We start from the raw sequence: 15,845 nt of genomic DNA, 5'->3' as shown, positions 1-15,845 counted from the left end.
AAGCTGAGTTTTGAAAGGGAAATTTCTAGGCAGAAACATCTGATTTATACTGAAGGTGCTATAGAACAGATCCACTTTGTGGCACAGCAAGTATTTAATTATTTTCCCCCTATTACGAAAGCATGAGTTAGGGAGAAAAGCATAGTTATCAAAGCACAGCGAGGGTGGCAGTTTTCCTGAGCAAAGGAAAACTTTTCATGTCCTCAAAGCTTCTTCTCGAAGCATTTGTTGTTCATCTGTTTCTGGGTTTTGGCCAGCTACAGTGTGGTAAAGTGTTTATCAAAGTAATCCAGGTTTGGTCCTGCTGGAAATTTTCCAGAGTTTAGGGGTGAAATCAAAACATCATTCACAATTTGATATGAAAAATACAGAGTCCAACATCTGCAATTCTGTTAAGAATCTTTTGTGGCATTCTTGTAGCTTTTTAGGCTTCAATAGAAAGACTATTTTAGATTCCTAATCATATAATTACTTATAAGTCCCTTCTCCATGAAAAGCACCTAAATCCATATGCAAAATAATCTCTTCCAAAGGTCTGTACAGTTATTTCTTAAAAAACAAACAAACAGTTTAAGAAAAAGAGTAATTATAACTGAAAATAACAAAAGAGAAAAAAGATATTTGGGAAACTTCAGCTAATGAACTCAGACCACATCCAGCCTAAAATAGTGACAGAACATCATGTTACCTCCACAGTAATATTAAATGACTTCTAAAAGAAATCTGTGAGAGTGCAGGGAAAGAGATTTACTGTGTCTGCTGTGCTAATGCAGCTAAACTGAGCAGGCTGTAGATCTGCTGAACAAAGCTGGCCTTTTTTTGTGAGATGAGCCTGAAATAAATATTGAGGATACATTCAATAGTGACTAATGCAAAGGTCAGGATTCTCTGACTGCAGCTATTGGCTTTGCAAACTCAGCCACTGCAGTCCTTGGGGAACACTGCCTTGTGCACTCTCCATTTTGCTCTATTATACTCTGGTACAGTCACAGCAAACTCACCAGGGAGCTGCACGTTTCAGCCAAACCAAACACAACTGGAAATCTCTCACCGCAGCAGCTGGAGTGATGAGGGAGCCCTGTGACACACAGAGTCTCAGGAGCTACATGGTTTTAACCAAGTCCCACAGGGAGTTATGGCAGAAGCCGCTGGTAGCAGTCTGGTTCTCTTCCCCATATCCATTTGTAATTCCCACCTTAAGAACAGCAGCTGCACTGTGGAGGTCTGCTCAAATCCTGTTTCAGGATGAACTGTGGCATTTCTGAACTACTCCAGGCTGCTGATACAGTCTACTGGTTGCTTCAGCTAAGTAATAGAAATAAATGTAAATGCTGCACACTGTGCCAGTCAAATTCATGGGATCTCCTGCTCTGTGGAAAGCGCAGGTCACCACCAGAGATGAGACAAACAGCAGAAATTCCTGCAATGCTTATAAGTAGCATCTGTCACAAAGTTAGCACTCACTGCTTAGTGAAAAGCCATATTTCAGCTACCGATTTTTAAATCTTTTATCATCCCCAGCTTGCTGCAGAGGTTTCAGTATGTTCAGAGGTTAAGTGGTACTGTAAAAGGATTACCTTAAGACATTGTTCCCTGAAACTGTGGTGCCTCTCTCACACATCCCAGAACAAAAGTGCATCAATACAAACAGCCTAGATCAATACAGGAAGGACATACAGCTGTTGGAGCGGGTCCAGAGGAGGGCACAAAAATGATCAGAGGGCTGGAGCACCTCTCCTATGAGGAAAGGCTGGGACAGATGGGGTTGTTCAGCCTGGAGAGGAGAAGGCTCCAGAGAGACCATATAGCAGCCTTCCAGTACCTGAAAGGGGCCTTATGAGAAAGATGGGGACAGACTTTTTTAGCAGGGCATGTTGCAGCAGAACAAGGGGTAACAGTTTTAAACTAAAAGAGGGTAGATTCAGACTAGATATAAGGAAGAATTTTTTTACAATGAGGGTGGTGAAATACTGGAACAGGATGCCGAGAGAGGTGGTAGATGCCTCATCCCTGGAAACATTCAAGGTCACGTTGGACGAGGCTCTGAGCAACCTGATCTAGTTGAAGATGCTCCTGCTCACTGCAGGGGGGTTGGACTAGATGATCTTTAAAGGTCTCTTCCAACCCAAACTATTCTATGATTCTCTTAGCTTGCTCTTACAACCTGAGCTGGTACGGCCTGAGAGAAGACAACAGATGGATATGAAGTGAAGGGTCCAAAATGCAACCCTGATCAGCAGCTACAGGAAGATTTGGGTTTGAGGGTTGTGAACAGAGAGAGATCTGGGGGAGTGGGCGCAAGGGGCAGGAGATAGTGGAAGGGGTTCAGGAAAGAACAGGGAAAGAAGAAGAAAAGGCACAGCAGGCAGACTTATAAAGAGGTTGGTAATCGCTCTGCCAAGAAAAACTAATGTCCCGTTTTGGCACCAATGATTACAAAGCAGCAGAAAATACTCAAGCCAGGAAACACAGAGACAGCAACAGTAGCACAGTTGAGGATAATTCCAAGCTCCTGCAATAAACAAGAGGAATTTCTGCTGCACCGCTGAAGTTTGCAACAGAAACTGATATTCTCAAGGATGTATTTTCCCCCCGAGATCTATAAACTCATTGTCCGATACTCTGAGAAATGCCATGTAGAATTGTTGCACAGAATTCCCTCTCTGAGAGGGATTTCAAACCTCAGGCAAGAAAATACACTGGTCAGCTAGCACCTCATATATCTGACCCATATGAATATGCTGTCCTCTATAAGGCAAGGACATCAATCTGGGATCAGAAGGGACAGCTGCCTTGGACAATGGGAGGTAGACCAGTTACACTAACAAAGTCATGATGCTGTTGCACTGCAACCAGTGTCATCCCTAACACAGTCCGTACTCTGAATGCACAAACTTTCTCCTGCAATAACGGGGTAAACCTATTATATGCTACCTTTCCACCACATGCAGAATTAAATATGGTTATCAAGATCCATGATCTTCTGTCTTGAAAAACAGGCAACACACATATAACTCGTATAGACAAAGCTGAATATCTCACTATTTGAATACCAGTTGGGCTCTGCAGACAGAAGCTACAGCACCTAGGTCTCCCCTCAGCTCTTAAACATTGGTTTCGGTGGCAGGAACAAAAGAAAAGAAAGTAAGAATTCCCCTTTTCAAGGGTATGCAACAGGTAGCGAATTTTTCAAACAGGTAACCCATAAATTACTGTTTGTGAAAATAAAGAAATGAGTAAACTCTTTAATGCAACAGGACAGTAAATGATGTGTGAGTACCACATCCTGCCACTGCCACCACACAAGGCACTTCTCTAAGGCTGTCAGGACAGAGGAGCAGCAGCCTTGCCAAGGGGCAGCAGCACTCCCAGCACAGACTCTGGCCTCCCCAGCCTCTGCAAAAGGGAAAGGTCTGACTTCTGCCTGTTAGCCAGCCCCCTGAAGAGAGGCCTTTGCAACTGGGCAGGAGATGGGCTAATCTGGTCAAAATACCAGGCTGCTCTATCATTCCATCTCCTGATCGCCCACATGCGAACGTGACAGGCACTGCTGATGAGCAGCTTTGGACTATCCAAAGTCTATCTTTGGACTTTGTTCGAGGAACAGGAGTTTTAAAGGAGGTGAACGGGGTTTATTTGATGGGTGGACTTGTGTGTACACAAACTACTGTAATTTTGATTTTAAAGAGCTTTGAAAAAATAGGGGTGGTTCCTTTTACTCTCTTGTAGACAGTGAATATTTTATGCTCCTGATGCCTTCTGCTAGCAGTCATTCTTCTCCACCCCATCAAACCAAACATCAAACATGGCACTGCTTGTGCTATACCTGTCCCTTTCATCCTTGCTCTTCATTTAGCGCAAAAGAAACATTACTTTACGTTACCGTAGGAACCACTCTGGCTGTTTTAAAAGTGCGTATCACCACCCTATGTTTCCCTCCAGTCTCATTAACTGTGATGCCTGAGCAGCAAGATTTTGTCCCAGCTACGCAGGATCGCAGCAGCAGCAGCGCTCTCGGGGAAGGTGCTGAATGTGGCACCAGTTGGTTACAGTTGAGGGAGGGAAAAATAGTAAATACCACCCAGCGGCTGCTGCCCTTCGCCGTGCCAGCACAAGGGGTGGCAGCAAGCTGCCTGGCCTCGTTGCCCTTGCTCCTGGCCAGAGATGAAGTGTTTCTGCACCCGGCTAGAGAGGAAGTAAGTGCTCCTAGTACAATGAGTTAAAAGTAATAATAATCATAACAGAGGGGTAACACATGGGCCAGTGGCTCTTAGATCCAGACACTTAAGCGCTGCGAAAAGATTTCACACTTCCCATTTGCCAATGCAGTCCTTGCTGCTCTGAAGTTAGACTCCATGTCCCTAACTACCTTAAAGCTCTGATTTTCTGGAGACAGCCCAGCCACCTTATTAAACACATCCAAGGTAATCAAAATACATATGTACTCCTCTTCCACTGTCTTTTGTGGGCCTATATACGAGGCCAGTGGAAGCATTAGGGGCAGAGAAAAGAAGATTGCAAGCATTAGCTTGAACAGTGATAAGAGTGGAATTAATACCCATAATTATAAACCAAGGGCTGACAGCAATAGCAGTCCCCTGTCCCTTGCTCATCTTTCTTCAGGGGATGCTTTGCTACTGTTGTTTCTGTGCAGTAAGAGGCATTGATGGCAATATTTAGAGTACTAACAGGTGAAAATACTTTCTTCCTTTTCAATTTATCTATAGCAGTGATACTTTTTTTTTGCCTTTAAATATGCTCTTCTTGGCCTCTAATTTGTGGAACAAAATGAAAATAAAATTAAATCTAATAGCCAACAACTAAGCAGAGATCAGAAATTATTTTCAAGAAGGGTGAGTTATCAGTATTAACTCCACTATCTCAAGGACTGTACAAGAAGAGCAATCTGAAGCCCTAACAATGGTATAACCATGGGTTTACAACGCTGTCTCGTTGCAATTGTGACTTGGTTTTCACACCTTTAGTTCTCATAACACATAGCACACTATATGTACTTCAGCATGTAGTGTTTACCACTGTCTTTACCAGCACTGTTGGGACCCAGGTCTTGGGAACAAAAATCCAGGTTGATGGAAACACAGGCCCACCGTCAGTGAAGGAAGAGTTGGTATGTGAACTATTACAGGAACCTGACCCCTACAAATTGATGGACCCTGACCATATCCACCCAAGGGTGTTAAGAGAGCTGGCTGACATCACTAGGAGGCCATTCTCCATAATCTTTGAGAGGTCATGGAGATCGGGGGACATCCCAGAAGACTGGAAGAAGGCTAATGTGACCCCCATCTACAATAAGGGCTTAAAGGAGGATCCAGGAAATTATAGGCCCATCAGTCTTACTTCAGGCCCTGGGAAAGTTATGGAACAAATCCTCCTGGGGGCTATCACAAGTCAAAAGAAGAACGTGATTGGGAAAAGCCAGCACAGATTCACCAAGGGTGAACAGTTGACATTGTCTATCTAGATTTCTCCAAGGCTTTCAGTAAGGTTCCCCTCAGCTTCCACCTAGAGAAACTGGTGCATTATGTTCTAGACCATTGGGTGGGTGGGGAACTGGCTGACAGGCAGCACCCAGAGGTTGGTGGTAAATTGCTCCTTTTGAAACTGGCAACCTGTCACAAGCAGGGTCCCCCAGGAATCGATACTGGGCCTAGCACTGTTTAATATCTTCATTGAGTGATCTGGATGATGGGATCAAGTGTACCCTGATGAAGTTTGCCAACAATAGCAAACTGAGTGGGGAAGTGGAGACTTCAGAAGGGAAAGCCACCCTGCAGGAAGACCTTGATAGGCTAGAAGATAGGTGCACTTGATAGGGCTAACAAGAACCTTATGAAGTTCAGCAAGGACACGTGTAAGGTCTTGCACCTGGGAAAACATAATCCAGCAGTGCAGCACAGACTGGGATCTAGCTGGCTGGAGACCAGCTGTGTGGAAAGGGACCTAGGGGTCCTGGTGGACAAGAAGCTCAATATGAGTGAACCGTGTGCTGCAATGGCAAAGCAAGCCAACAGTACGCTGGGTTGCATCAACAAGAGTATCACCAGCAGAGATAATTAAGTCATTATCCCACTCTGCTCAGCGCTGGTCAGGCCACACTTGGAATACTGTGTTCATTTTTGGTCCCCGCTATGCAAAAAAGATGTGGACAGGCTGGAGAGGGTCCAGAGAAGGGCCATAGAGATGATCAAAGGACCAGGAAGCCTGCCATATGAGGAAAGGCTGAGAGTACTGGGTTTGCTCAGCCTTGAGAAAAGGCGGCTCAGGAGAGACCTCATCACTATGTTTCAGTACTTAAAGGGTGACTACAAAGAAGACAGAGACTCCCTTTTTACAAGGGGTCACATGGAAAAGATGAGGGGTAATGAGTGCAAGTTACTCCTGGGGAGATTCCAACTGGACACAAGAGAAAAAATTTTCACAATGAGAACAATCGGCCATTGGAATAATCTCCCCAGGGAAGTGGTGGATTCCCCAACACTGGATACTTTTAAGATTCAGCTGGACAGGATACTGGGCCATCTTGTCTAGACCGCGCTTTTGCCAAGAAAGGTTGGACCAGATGATCCCTGAGGTCCCTTCCAACCTGGTATTCTATGGTTCTATGATTCTCTACATTTAACTCTTCCCAAGGATGTGAAGCCAAATACTGTGCCTTTTCTCTGAAAAAGGAGGCACCATGTCTATCACAAAGCCTCTGCACTCCTCCCATGGAGCTCTGGAGACAACTCACTCCATCATACTCCAAGAACAATAATCTCTATCAATTAAGTTAAATTGAAATTTGGAGAAAATAAAGTTCTAGATAACATTGAGCTGAGCTATTCTGCGTCCACCTAGCAGATCCCAATGGTACACACCTATTTCAATGTTGTTGATATGCCCACTCAGCAGCTACCCGAAGTGTTACATATACAACCCTTTACAATACAAATTTGAATTCAGCAAGAGAGACTGAGTATTCACCACCAGACCCTTTTTCTTCCTTCTAAAATAATGCCATCCAGCCTGCTGTTTATGGGGAAGAAGCTGCCTGAAAGATCCTCAGTGCTTTTAAGCTGGGCTCCTCCTGCAAGAGGTCCTGTGTTTGCACACATCTGTGCAATGCTGACACACCAAGTGAGGCTGGGGAGTCCACATATTTCTACATAATTTGATGTTCCCTGTACCAGCACCTAGGCAGCTATTATTGCTTCTACTTCTCTTGTTTTTTTAGATAGCTGCCAGAGGTTTTACGCTGGACCGTGCTTAATGCAAACTGATTCATAGCTCATAAAGTGGACTCCAGATATGCTAACAGCATGGAGAAGTCTCATACTGAAGTGGTACTGATGCTCATGGCATTAATATATGTGTCTTTATACATCATTTGGAAATTGTCCTGGAACTACATCATCACCTTCTACACCCTCCCTCATAGGGTGGACCAGACTAAGGAGCTAGCAAAGCATCCCAGCAGTCAGGCTGCAAAAACAAGGGCTCTAACGGCCACAACATGTTCATAAAAACAACAGATTCCCTTCCAGATATTTTAACACTATTAAGAATGTATATACTGTTTCATCTGCCTCCTGAAGGCACCAGCTACTGTGCCATGCCTGAACCCTTCCTTACCTCCTGCACCATTTCACAGTACAGATTGTATTCAGCAAATGTCTAGCTATCCCTGAAGAACAAGTTTGAAGTCATGATGGCAGACTTCTCTTTTGTTTGCTATTGTAGTTCATGATAAAAATACCATCTTATATATTCACAGACTGCCATCGATATTTAAAAGTACTGAAAAACCACATTAGCATCCCTAGCATTTCCCACACACCACCCCCCCCTCCGCAAAGACCTTTTGGTTTATTTACAGGGTATCTGCCTCTCCCCGTTTTGCTTTGTTAGAGACACAACCAGAGCTCAGACTGTCCCGCAGCAGCTGCCAGATCCCTCAGTCCCGGCCTCTCACGGTGAAACCGGAGGAGGTTTGCACACCTAACCGCATCGCGCTTTCCACTGCCGGGTAAGGGGGGGGGGGGGGGGGGGGGGGGAAACGGCCTCGCCGTGGCACCGGCGCTTCCTCGCCACCCCTGGGCTCGACTCCGAAGGGAGCACCTGCGCCTCACCCCCTCCTGCCGGCGCCACCGACAGCCAAAGTGCATCTTATCCCGCCCTCGTCCCTCCTCAGGCCGGCGGAGCGCTACCGGCGCCCGCCGTGTGGCGGCCGCGACACCCCCCGGCTTGGTCTGGCCTGGCCTGAGGGGGGCGGTCGGGCCAACCGACGCCGACGCCGTTCCCACGGCAGCCCCGGCACCGGGGGCAGGGGAGGGGAGGGATGGGGGTGTCCCCTCCGCTGTCACTCACGTTCCGGTCGCGGGAGGCCCCGGGCAGGAGCGGCAGCGCCATGGCCGCCCCGACCCGCCCACAGCCCCGCGCCGCTCCCCTCGCGGCCCGCGCCGCTGGGGGCGCCGTTGCCTGGAGACCGCCCGATGACGTCACGGTGGGCGGGGCGAAGGGCGGTGGAGCCCTGCGGCGGCAGGCGGGGGCTGGGAGGGGAGCGCAGCCCCTGGGCCCCGGGCTGCGGGGCTCTACGGGCACGGCTCTCTCCGCTCCCCGGCCCCGCCGCCCGTTCCCCCGGTGTTATAGCCCGCCCAGGCGGTGCCGGGTGGTCTCCCGGTGGCGGCGAGGGAGGCAGGCCCTGGTCTTCGTCCTCAGGCGCCCCGCGGGCCCACAGCGGGGCGGGGGGAGGGGGGCGAGTCGGGATTTGCGGCCTTGGGGACCGAAGTAGAGCTGAATACGAATCCATTTATTTACTTTTTCAGAATTCATTGCCAGCTTCTTCGCAAATCTCAAAATTTACCTCAGAGCCAAAGTGTTGTGTAGTCCTTCTCTCCCTCCCCCCTGCCGGGTGCCGCACTCTGAGCAGGGTTTCCCCCAAAAGCAACTGCAACCGGGGTCATGGACGGGGGCAAATCCCATGGCATCTGCCATTTTCTGCACGAATTAATTTTTAATGTTTTTTGGTTTGTGAGTTTTATACAGCGGATTTTACTTTGGGGCCCTGGTGGGCTCAGGGGAAGTGGGGAGTGAGATGCTTTTACATCTTTTTATTTGGGTTTTTTTTTGCATTTTGGTCCCCTGGGATGGTGAAACTAGGTCAGTGGGTTTTCACTTTCTGGTTTCCCAGTGCTGTATTATGCACCTGCATTTGCATTTAGTGCGGAAAGGTAAACATTTAAAATGTATTTTAATTGAAAATAAAAGGAACCATCATTTTAATCACATTCATTTCATACAGTGGGTGGTATTACAAATTTAAATATCAAACAGAAAATACACTGAGAGTTTCTCACGGATGGCTTGGGGGGGAAGGGTTGCTTCTTTCTGTAATGGAAGTAACATTTTCCTAGTTAATAAGGGAGGATCGCCTCCGAAGCCTATTCCAGAGAATAGCAACCATGCTACGTTATGTTCCTCCATTTTACATAAAGCTGTTCATTAATATAGTCTTTAATTAGAACTGCTTTTTACAGAAAAATGAATTTATGAATAAAATAGGTGAAATCCAAATATTTCAATTCTGATAATACCATCATGCTCAGAGGAGCTGTACTTGAGTTGCTTAATGTCCTTATTCTCATAGATGGAGTGGATTTCCCTTGCCATATTTCATACTCTATGATGCGCCAGACCATGCAATTCCCGTAACATGTCATCTCTCCTACCTGAAACCAAGGCTTGTGGAACAGCATGGGCAATGTGTTCGGTCTGAATGTGTCCAGGAGGTGCTCCCCATACAGCTCCCATGGAGCCCTGGTGCAGTGCTCACTATCAGAATTGATCTTTGGCCAAAATGTTCTGATTTCAAAAGCTGTAATTTCAGTGAAAATTCTTTTTTTATTTTTTGCCAAAAGTTCGAAATGGGGAAGAGAAGGAAAAGAGAAGGAAGGAAAGCAAGCTGTGGAAATTCTGAAGGGGTCATTGCAGGGCTCACAACGGTGCTGTACTTCAGCAGTGAAGCTCTTCAGCGTCTCCCATTGTTCTTTGCATGTTCATGTGATCCCCCGATATCCTTTCGATATGTCTTTATGTACCTGACAAACATTGCACAGGAGACAGCTGGCATGCTCATTAAACATACCTTTCAGTGTCAGCAGCTGTCATTAGAGAGCGAGGATCTTCAGAAAGTGGATCCAAAGCATTTTATAACGTGTATGTGCCAACGTGTCTCTCTGAGATTATTGAACCAACAGAGCTGCCACTTCGTGCAGAGTCCCCAGAGGCCCCTTGCACCTAATGGCACAACTTCTCAGTTGGGACAGTAACCATTGTCAAAACACAATGATGAAGAGTTAGTGTCTCTTTTCACTTCATTTTTCCTCCAGAATTGGTACCTCCTGTTTAGTTTTTGTGGCTCATTACACAGCAGGGTGGTTGAAATGTCTTAATACTCTTCTGATATCAATAATAAACTGTTGCTCCAAGGTTTCAGGTAGTGTGGGCAGAGACTGTGTGTGAAAAACATGCAAGGGAAACAGCAGCACTTCTTTAGGAAGGTTGGTGAAGTGCACGGCATCAGTAGAGAGTCCAATGCATTTCCAGCAGAAAATCCCGTGAATCATCCCTGACCTTCAGGTCAAATCTTTCTGCGTAGGATTACCTTTTGCCTCACCCAGTAAAGAAGCCACAGGGAGCTGTGGAGAAGGGGAGCATCTTCCTTCTACACTAAAAGCATGGTTGCAGTGTGATGTTTTCTACCAGTCTTCAATCATCTTGTGCTTTCAAAAGTGGAAAAAAAAAAAGTATATTCTACTTAGAATTATTTCTTCCTACATTACCTTCTCTTTGGGGTTTCTCTCACATGTTTATCTTTTTTGTTCCTTGCTGTATTCACTCAAGAATACAGACCAAGTGAAAACAAATTAATTTTAATGTTTTTTCTGGGAAAAACAGAAGTACTACAGGAAAACCATTTTGATAAAAGCTTTTTATTAAATGGAGATTGTTAATGACAACAAAGGCAAGCAGTTGGCAGTAGTAAATTAACTATATTCTGATGGTACTCTACGGGATAATAGTGGTGAATGTAAGTGTATTAGTTGTACAGTTCAAAGGAGGAAGAAAGCAGGAGGGAAGCTAAAGCTAGGAAAACATGGAAAATATTATTTCGTTATAAAAAGAGATTTTAGTCCCTTTGTACTGGGATTGAGTTTTACTAGCAAACTTGAAATCAGTAAGGGTATTCAAATTGTACTCTTCTGAGCAGCCCAAAACTTCCAGAAAAGGCTTAATTTTCAAGCAAATACTGGTTTTTACTCTGACCAAATGCTGTTGGCTCCAGACTCTTGTTGGTCCATTTGCCTGAGTGGAAGGCCAGGTCTTCCACTTCCAAGTTGTGTCAGTTTAGAAGAGGAAAGTTTGGAAAGAAGAGGAGACCAGGGAAGTTTGGCTTAAATCAGCATGATTTAGTGTCACTTCACTGTAGAGATGTGTCTGCTTCCGTCATATATGCTACTTCATCCCCTTTCTGGGACTGGTTTTACAGGCCATATTAAGGCTGGGCTGTCTAAAATTAGATTGTTGCCAGGCTGCCTAGTTTAAAGTGAATTATGGCCCTATGTGAATCGTTTTGCAAGCACAGTTAGACTTGAATGTAACTAAACTCTGACATACACTTAATTAGGTACCAGAAATTAAGAATGGAAAATTATTACCTATTGATACCTTCTTCCTTAGGCCTTAGAAAAATATCAAACACCGTAATAGCCATCGCAGAAATCCTGTGGGGGATAGGATTAGAAGAATGAAGCGCACATACACACATGCGCGCACAGAGCCACAGCCCCACCTGTAGCTAGCTAGCGTCGGGGGAAAAAAGGGCAAATCCTGACATGGCTGTTTGTTGTGGTGCAGTGTGGGTCAACTGATCCCATCGATGAACGATCCTAAAAAATATCGATTCCTTATGTTTTCCCATGTCTTTCATTACCCCATTCATTTTGTTTTCACCAGTCCATGAACACGTAGCATATGAAGATACTTCTTCAGTGGCCAGAAAGCAATGCTCAAACCATCATTTTTGGCTGCAGCTGTGGAGTGCTCCAGACAACTCACACAGGGAAAATCGGGCATTTTTACGGCCACAGGTCTGTGCTGGCCATGTACCACATGGGGGCTTGGCACATCATTGCTGCAGCTGCCCACTACCCCAAGAAGGTGAGGTATTAAGCGTGAATTTCCACAGATCATAGCCCGTAACCTTTTTCTCCTGGTGATGCTGCGGGGGATAGGAGAACAGAAAAGCAGTTACATCCAGCCTGGTCTCGCTGGAAGGTTTCCTTAGCCTGAATGACCTTTCCACGGCTAGTTGCTCCAATTCAGCATGTCCTAATAAGGCACGTTTGCACATGAGTCACCTCGCTCAGATCTGCCATGCCCTTTGGGGAATGGCAGCTGGGTGGGAGCTGTAGTACCCCTGTTGGTGCTACCTCCCTGGTGCAGCCTGCCTGCTGGAGGCCATGCAGTAGGCCGGTTTTCCTCCCCTCCTGTCCCCACCCCGTCACACCATCTCACAAATTCATCAGCCTCTGGAAACTTGATGGAAGAAGTTTGCTGTCTCACAGAACAAGCTCGGTGGGCGTGTTTCACTTTGCCATGCCTGTTTAATGCATTTTGAAGTTCCTACTCATCTGATACCCAGCTCTTTTACATAAGGTGTGAGCTTTCCAGGGATGTTTGCTATCAGCCTGATTTCCCTGTCATTGAAGTTGGGGAAAATATGAGGGGCTGCTTTCCTAAGTCCCCCACACGTCTGAAAGTACACGAAAAAGAAATATTCTGGGCCTGGTAGACACCTTTGAGTTGCCCCCGCTGCATATATTCAGTGAGATCTGCAGTACAGAGTAGCTGTTCAGTTCCTCTTCACCCTCCTTACGTGGGCTGATTTGAGATGCAGCCACGCTAGTAAAATGAACCTGACAGAAAAGCCTCTAATTTAATTCAGAAGCAGAATGCAGATTTTTTTGCAATTAAACCATAGACACGCATTTAATACAGCGCACAGGAGTTGCCAGGAAGAGTAGGAAAAACCCGTGATAAGTAACTCACCTAATAAACCAACAGGAATATAGAACTCATCGGCAACATAACCATTCATCAAAATGCAGTCGAGGCCTCCAAGTTATGCCGTCACTTGCGCAAAGAGCAAAGCACATGTTCCTCCCTCCAGGTAACATCTATTTCAGAGTGAAGACAAGTCACCTGGGAACACGAAGCCCCTGTGGCAGGGGAGCGTGGTGGCTCTCCATCAGGAACAGCCAAAAAAGGGCAGCCATCCCTAGACAACCCCATGAAAGTCAGGGAAATGCCGCTATCGCCTCAACTGCAACATCCAGACATCTGATGACAGCATAGGCACTGCAGAATGGTGGGTCACACTCATGGCAACAGTAAAAAAGGGAGGCAGCTATTTCCCTCCTGACTCTATTTGGTTTTCCTTCATTTGCTCCTGACCTGTTTGGGACGTCAATGGGATTGAACCCATCCTCATCACAAACATTTCCCGACTTTCCTCTTTTTGCTGTCCCACTGCCTTGCTGACCGAAACAAGGGGTTTGGCTCAGCAGAAGTGTCAGTACACACCTTTCCTCCTTTTCACCAGTGGTGTAACTTGCCCGTAGCCTGAATCTCCATGATAGTTGTCAAAGCTCTCCCATCCAGCCAACGAGGCACCGCAAGACACTCAAAAACCCCAGCCCTGGCTCTGTTCAGCCAGACTTACCAGTCTGCTTCCTTCTGCCTAGGAAAATTCCGTCGGCATTTCTCCAAGTCTTGCAAGTTGCCTTGAGGATACGCCATCGGTTGAGGCTGCATGACTGATCAATTCCTCCCTCTCCTCCCTCTCCTCCCATCCTCCATTTTCCAGCTTAATCTTTTCAGCTGATGGATAAAACAACAACAAAATAACCCTCAGCAATTTTTAAAATTCCCATGGCAATAAATAGATAGATAGATTACAGTCAATTACCAGAAACTGCTATTGATCAAGGCTGGTTTAGAAGTATACTTACTTTCTGCAATCAAGCTTACAATACAATTTGCCCTGCATTCAGCATCTATTTCAATTAAAATGAGAGGGGAAGAAATGCCACTTATTTTAAATAAAAAGCTTTCAAGCTATCCTTGCAGGCTGCTTTGAGGATCTAGGACAGATCAAAGCTGCTTTAAGAACTCATCCATTCTGCTTCAAATATGATAGCACATTGTCCATGGAAAAAATTAAGGCGGTGTAAGATATCAAAGCAGCAAGTACATTTTGGGTTTCCAAGCAGTGGTCTCAAAACTGGTGAAGTCTGCCAGAATAAGAACAGAACAGGAGTGACAGTAATCCCCTCTGTCACAGAAACCAAGACATTGGTAATTGCAGGCACTGCACCAGAAATTGCTTCTTAAATTAGTCAAGCTCTGTCTAATGATAGTGAGGTTGTCTGTATGGATCAAAAGTCTTGGTCAATACCAGCTTCTCAAAACTGACTGAAATCAGTCAATTATGACTAAGTTAGGAGCTGAGGTTTACCCCAAACTTAATCCCTTTGCCAACTAGGGCTTTGTTCTAACTTTCAGCCTAAAGGCATCCATGGGAAACGTATCCTTTTCATCCTTGTTTTGGCATTGTCCTTTGAATAATATGTCACTTTTTTGCCATTCGCTGCCTGCTCCTTACATAATGGCAGATAGTAATCACATCTCCTTTCAGCTTTTCGCCAAGTTTCACGAACCAGACTTTTTGGCACTCCGTTTATGTGATAGCTCATCTTTCTTCTGAACACCTAGGTCTGCTTTTCTCTCTGCCTGTTCCAGTCTGAGTACATCTTCCTTGAATAAAGGTAGCTATTCACAACAACCTAAAAGAAGTGTCACCAAGGTGCCGCACTGTTCCAGTCACTCTCATCTCTGCTGTCGCTCTGCTGCGTCTTCTCAGTATTTCTTTCTCCCGTCTCTGCTTTCTTGGGTTTGCGCTTCCTCCTACCCCTTCTCATTTCCACTTGTACCGCTTGTGGTTCTGCTTCTTTTCTTCACTGCTGCTTTTCTCATCGAAGGCCAAAATGAGTGAGAAAAGTGTCGGGTCTCCCTTTCCAAACCTGTTGATTGAACGTGCTGAAGAATAAGGAGTCTGTGGGGAATAGGATTTATTGGGCTGTTAGCTTGAATGGAGCCGGCTGGTTCAGCCTGTCGAGTCTCTCAGCACAATTTTCTTGCTGCACAGCTCCACTGCTGCTCTTCAGCATGTACTTTGAAGGCCTTTTGTGTGTGAGGAGTATGGGTAAGACCTAATTTAGGGGATGGGAGAAGCAGACTTCACTATCTGTAAGAGGTAGTTTCATGCCCTTAAAATGTATTTTTCAAGACAGCTAGTCCTGATGCTGCATGGCTAACTTGTCTTCCATTTGTTGGAATTAGAGCCACTCTCCTGATGGGGTTTTGGCTGTTTGCTTGGAGGTAACCTGTGTTAGCACAGAAAGAAATGTCTTAACTTGCAGTTCAGTTGAACTTCTGATTAAACTCAATTCTTTTTATGAGAGAGGTACCTATTCTTATTTGCTGTGGTTCTAACTTAAAGATGGGGCAAACTCCAGATCTTGTCTATGAAAAGGGTAAAGAAGGTTTAAATGAGAGATGAAACCCTTCTGTCATGCTAGGGCATGACATTAGCTGGTCGCTAGCACGTTCCACACCACAGTGACACCGTATTTATTTTTGTGTGCTAAATGCTGTAGCAAGGATAGTTAACAAATAAATAAATGAGTTGAGGTTGAATCCTTAAGCGAATTTCAAGTGGA

The 15,845-nt window shown here is 45.6% G+C and overlaps 1 protein-coding gene across 2 annotated transcripts in view; it reads right to left on the bottom strand.

Annotated features, from left to right (window-relative positions):
- The window catches only part of EFHC2 (EF-hand domain containing 2), a 66,633-nt gene extending 58,127 nt beyond the window's left edge, over positions 1-8,506 (bottom strand). Inside the window, exon 1 of one of the 2 annotated variants that reach the window (XM_075773541.1) lies at positions 8,371-8,506. In XM_075773541.1, coding sequence (XP_075629656.1) covers positions 8,371-8,412 — 42 coding nt within the window. In that variant the 5' untranslated portion in view covers positions 8,413-8,506. The remainder of the gene's footprint in view (positions 1-8,370) is intronic. The other variant, XM_075773548.1, reaches the window with a different exon arrangement.
- Positions 8,507-15,845: the final 7,339 nt, after the last annotated feature.

The sequence above is a fragment of the Balearica regulorum genome, chromosome 1 (assembly GCF_011004875.1).
Source record: "Balearica regulorum gibbericeps isolate bBalReg1 chromosome 1, bBalReg1.pri, whole genome shotgun sequence".
Lineage (NCBI taxonomy): Eukaryota > Metazoa > Chordata > Aves > Gruiformes > Gruidae > Balearica > Balearica regulorum.
The sequence above is the reverse complement of the archived record's forward strand: the minus strand, read 5'-3'. Positions and strand labels throughout refer to the sequence as shown.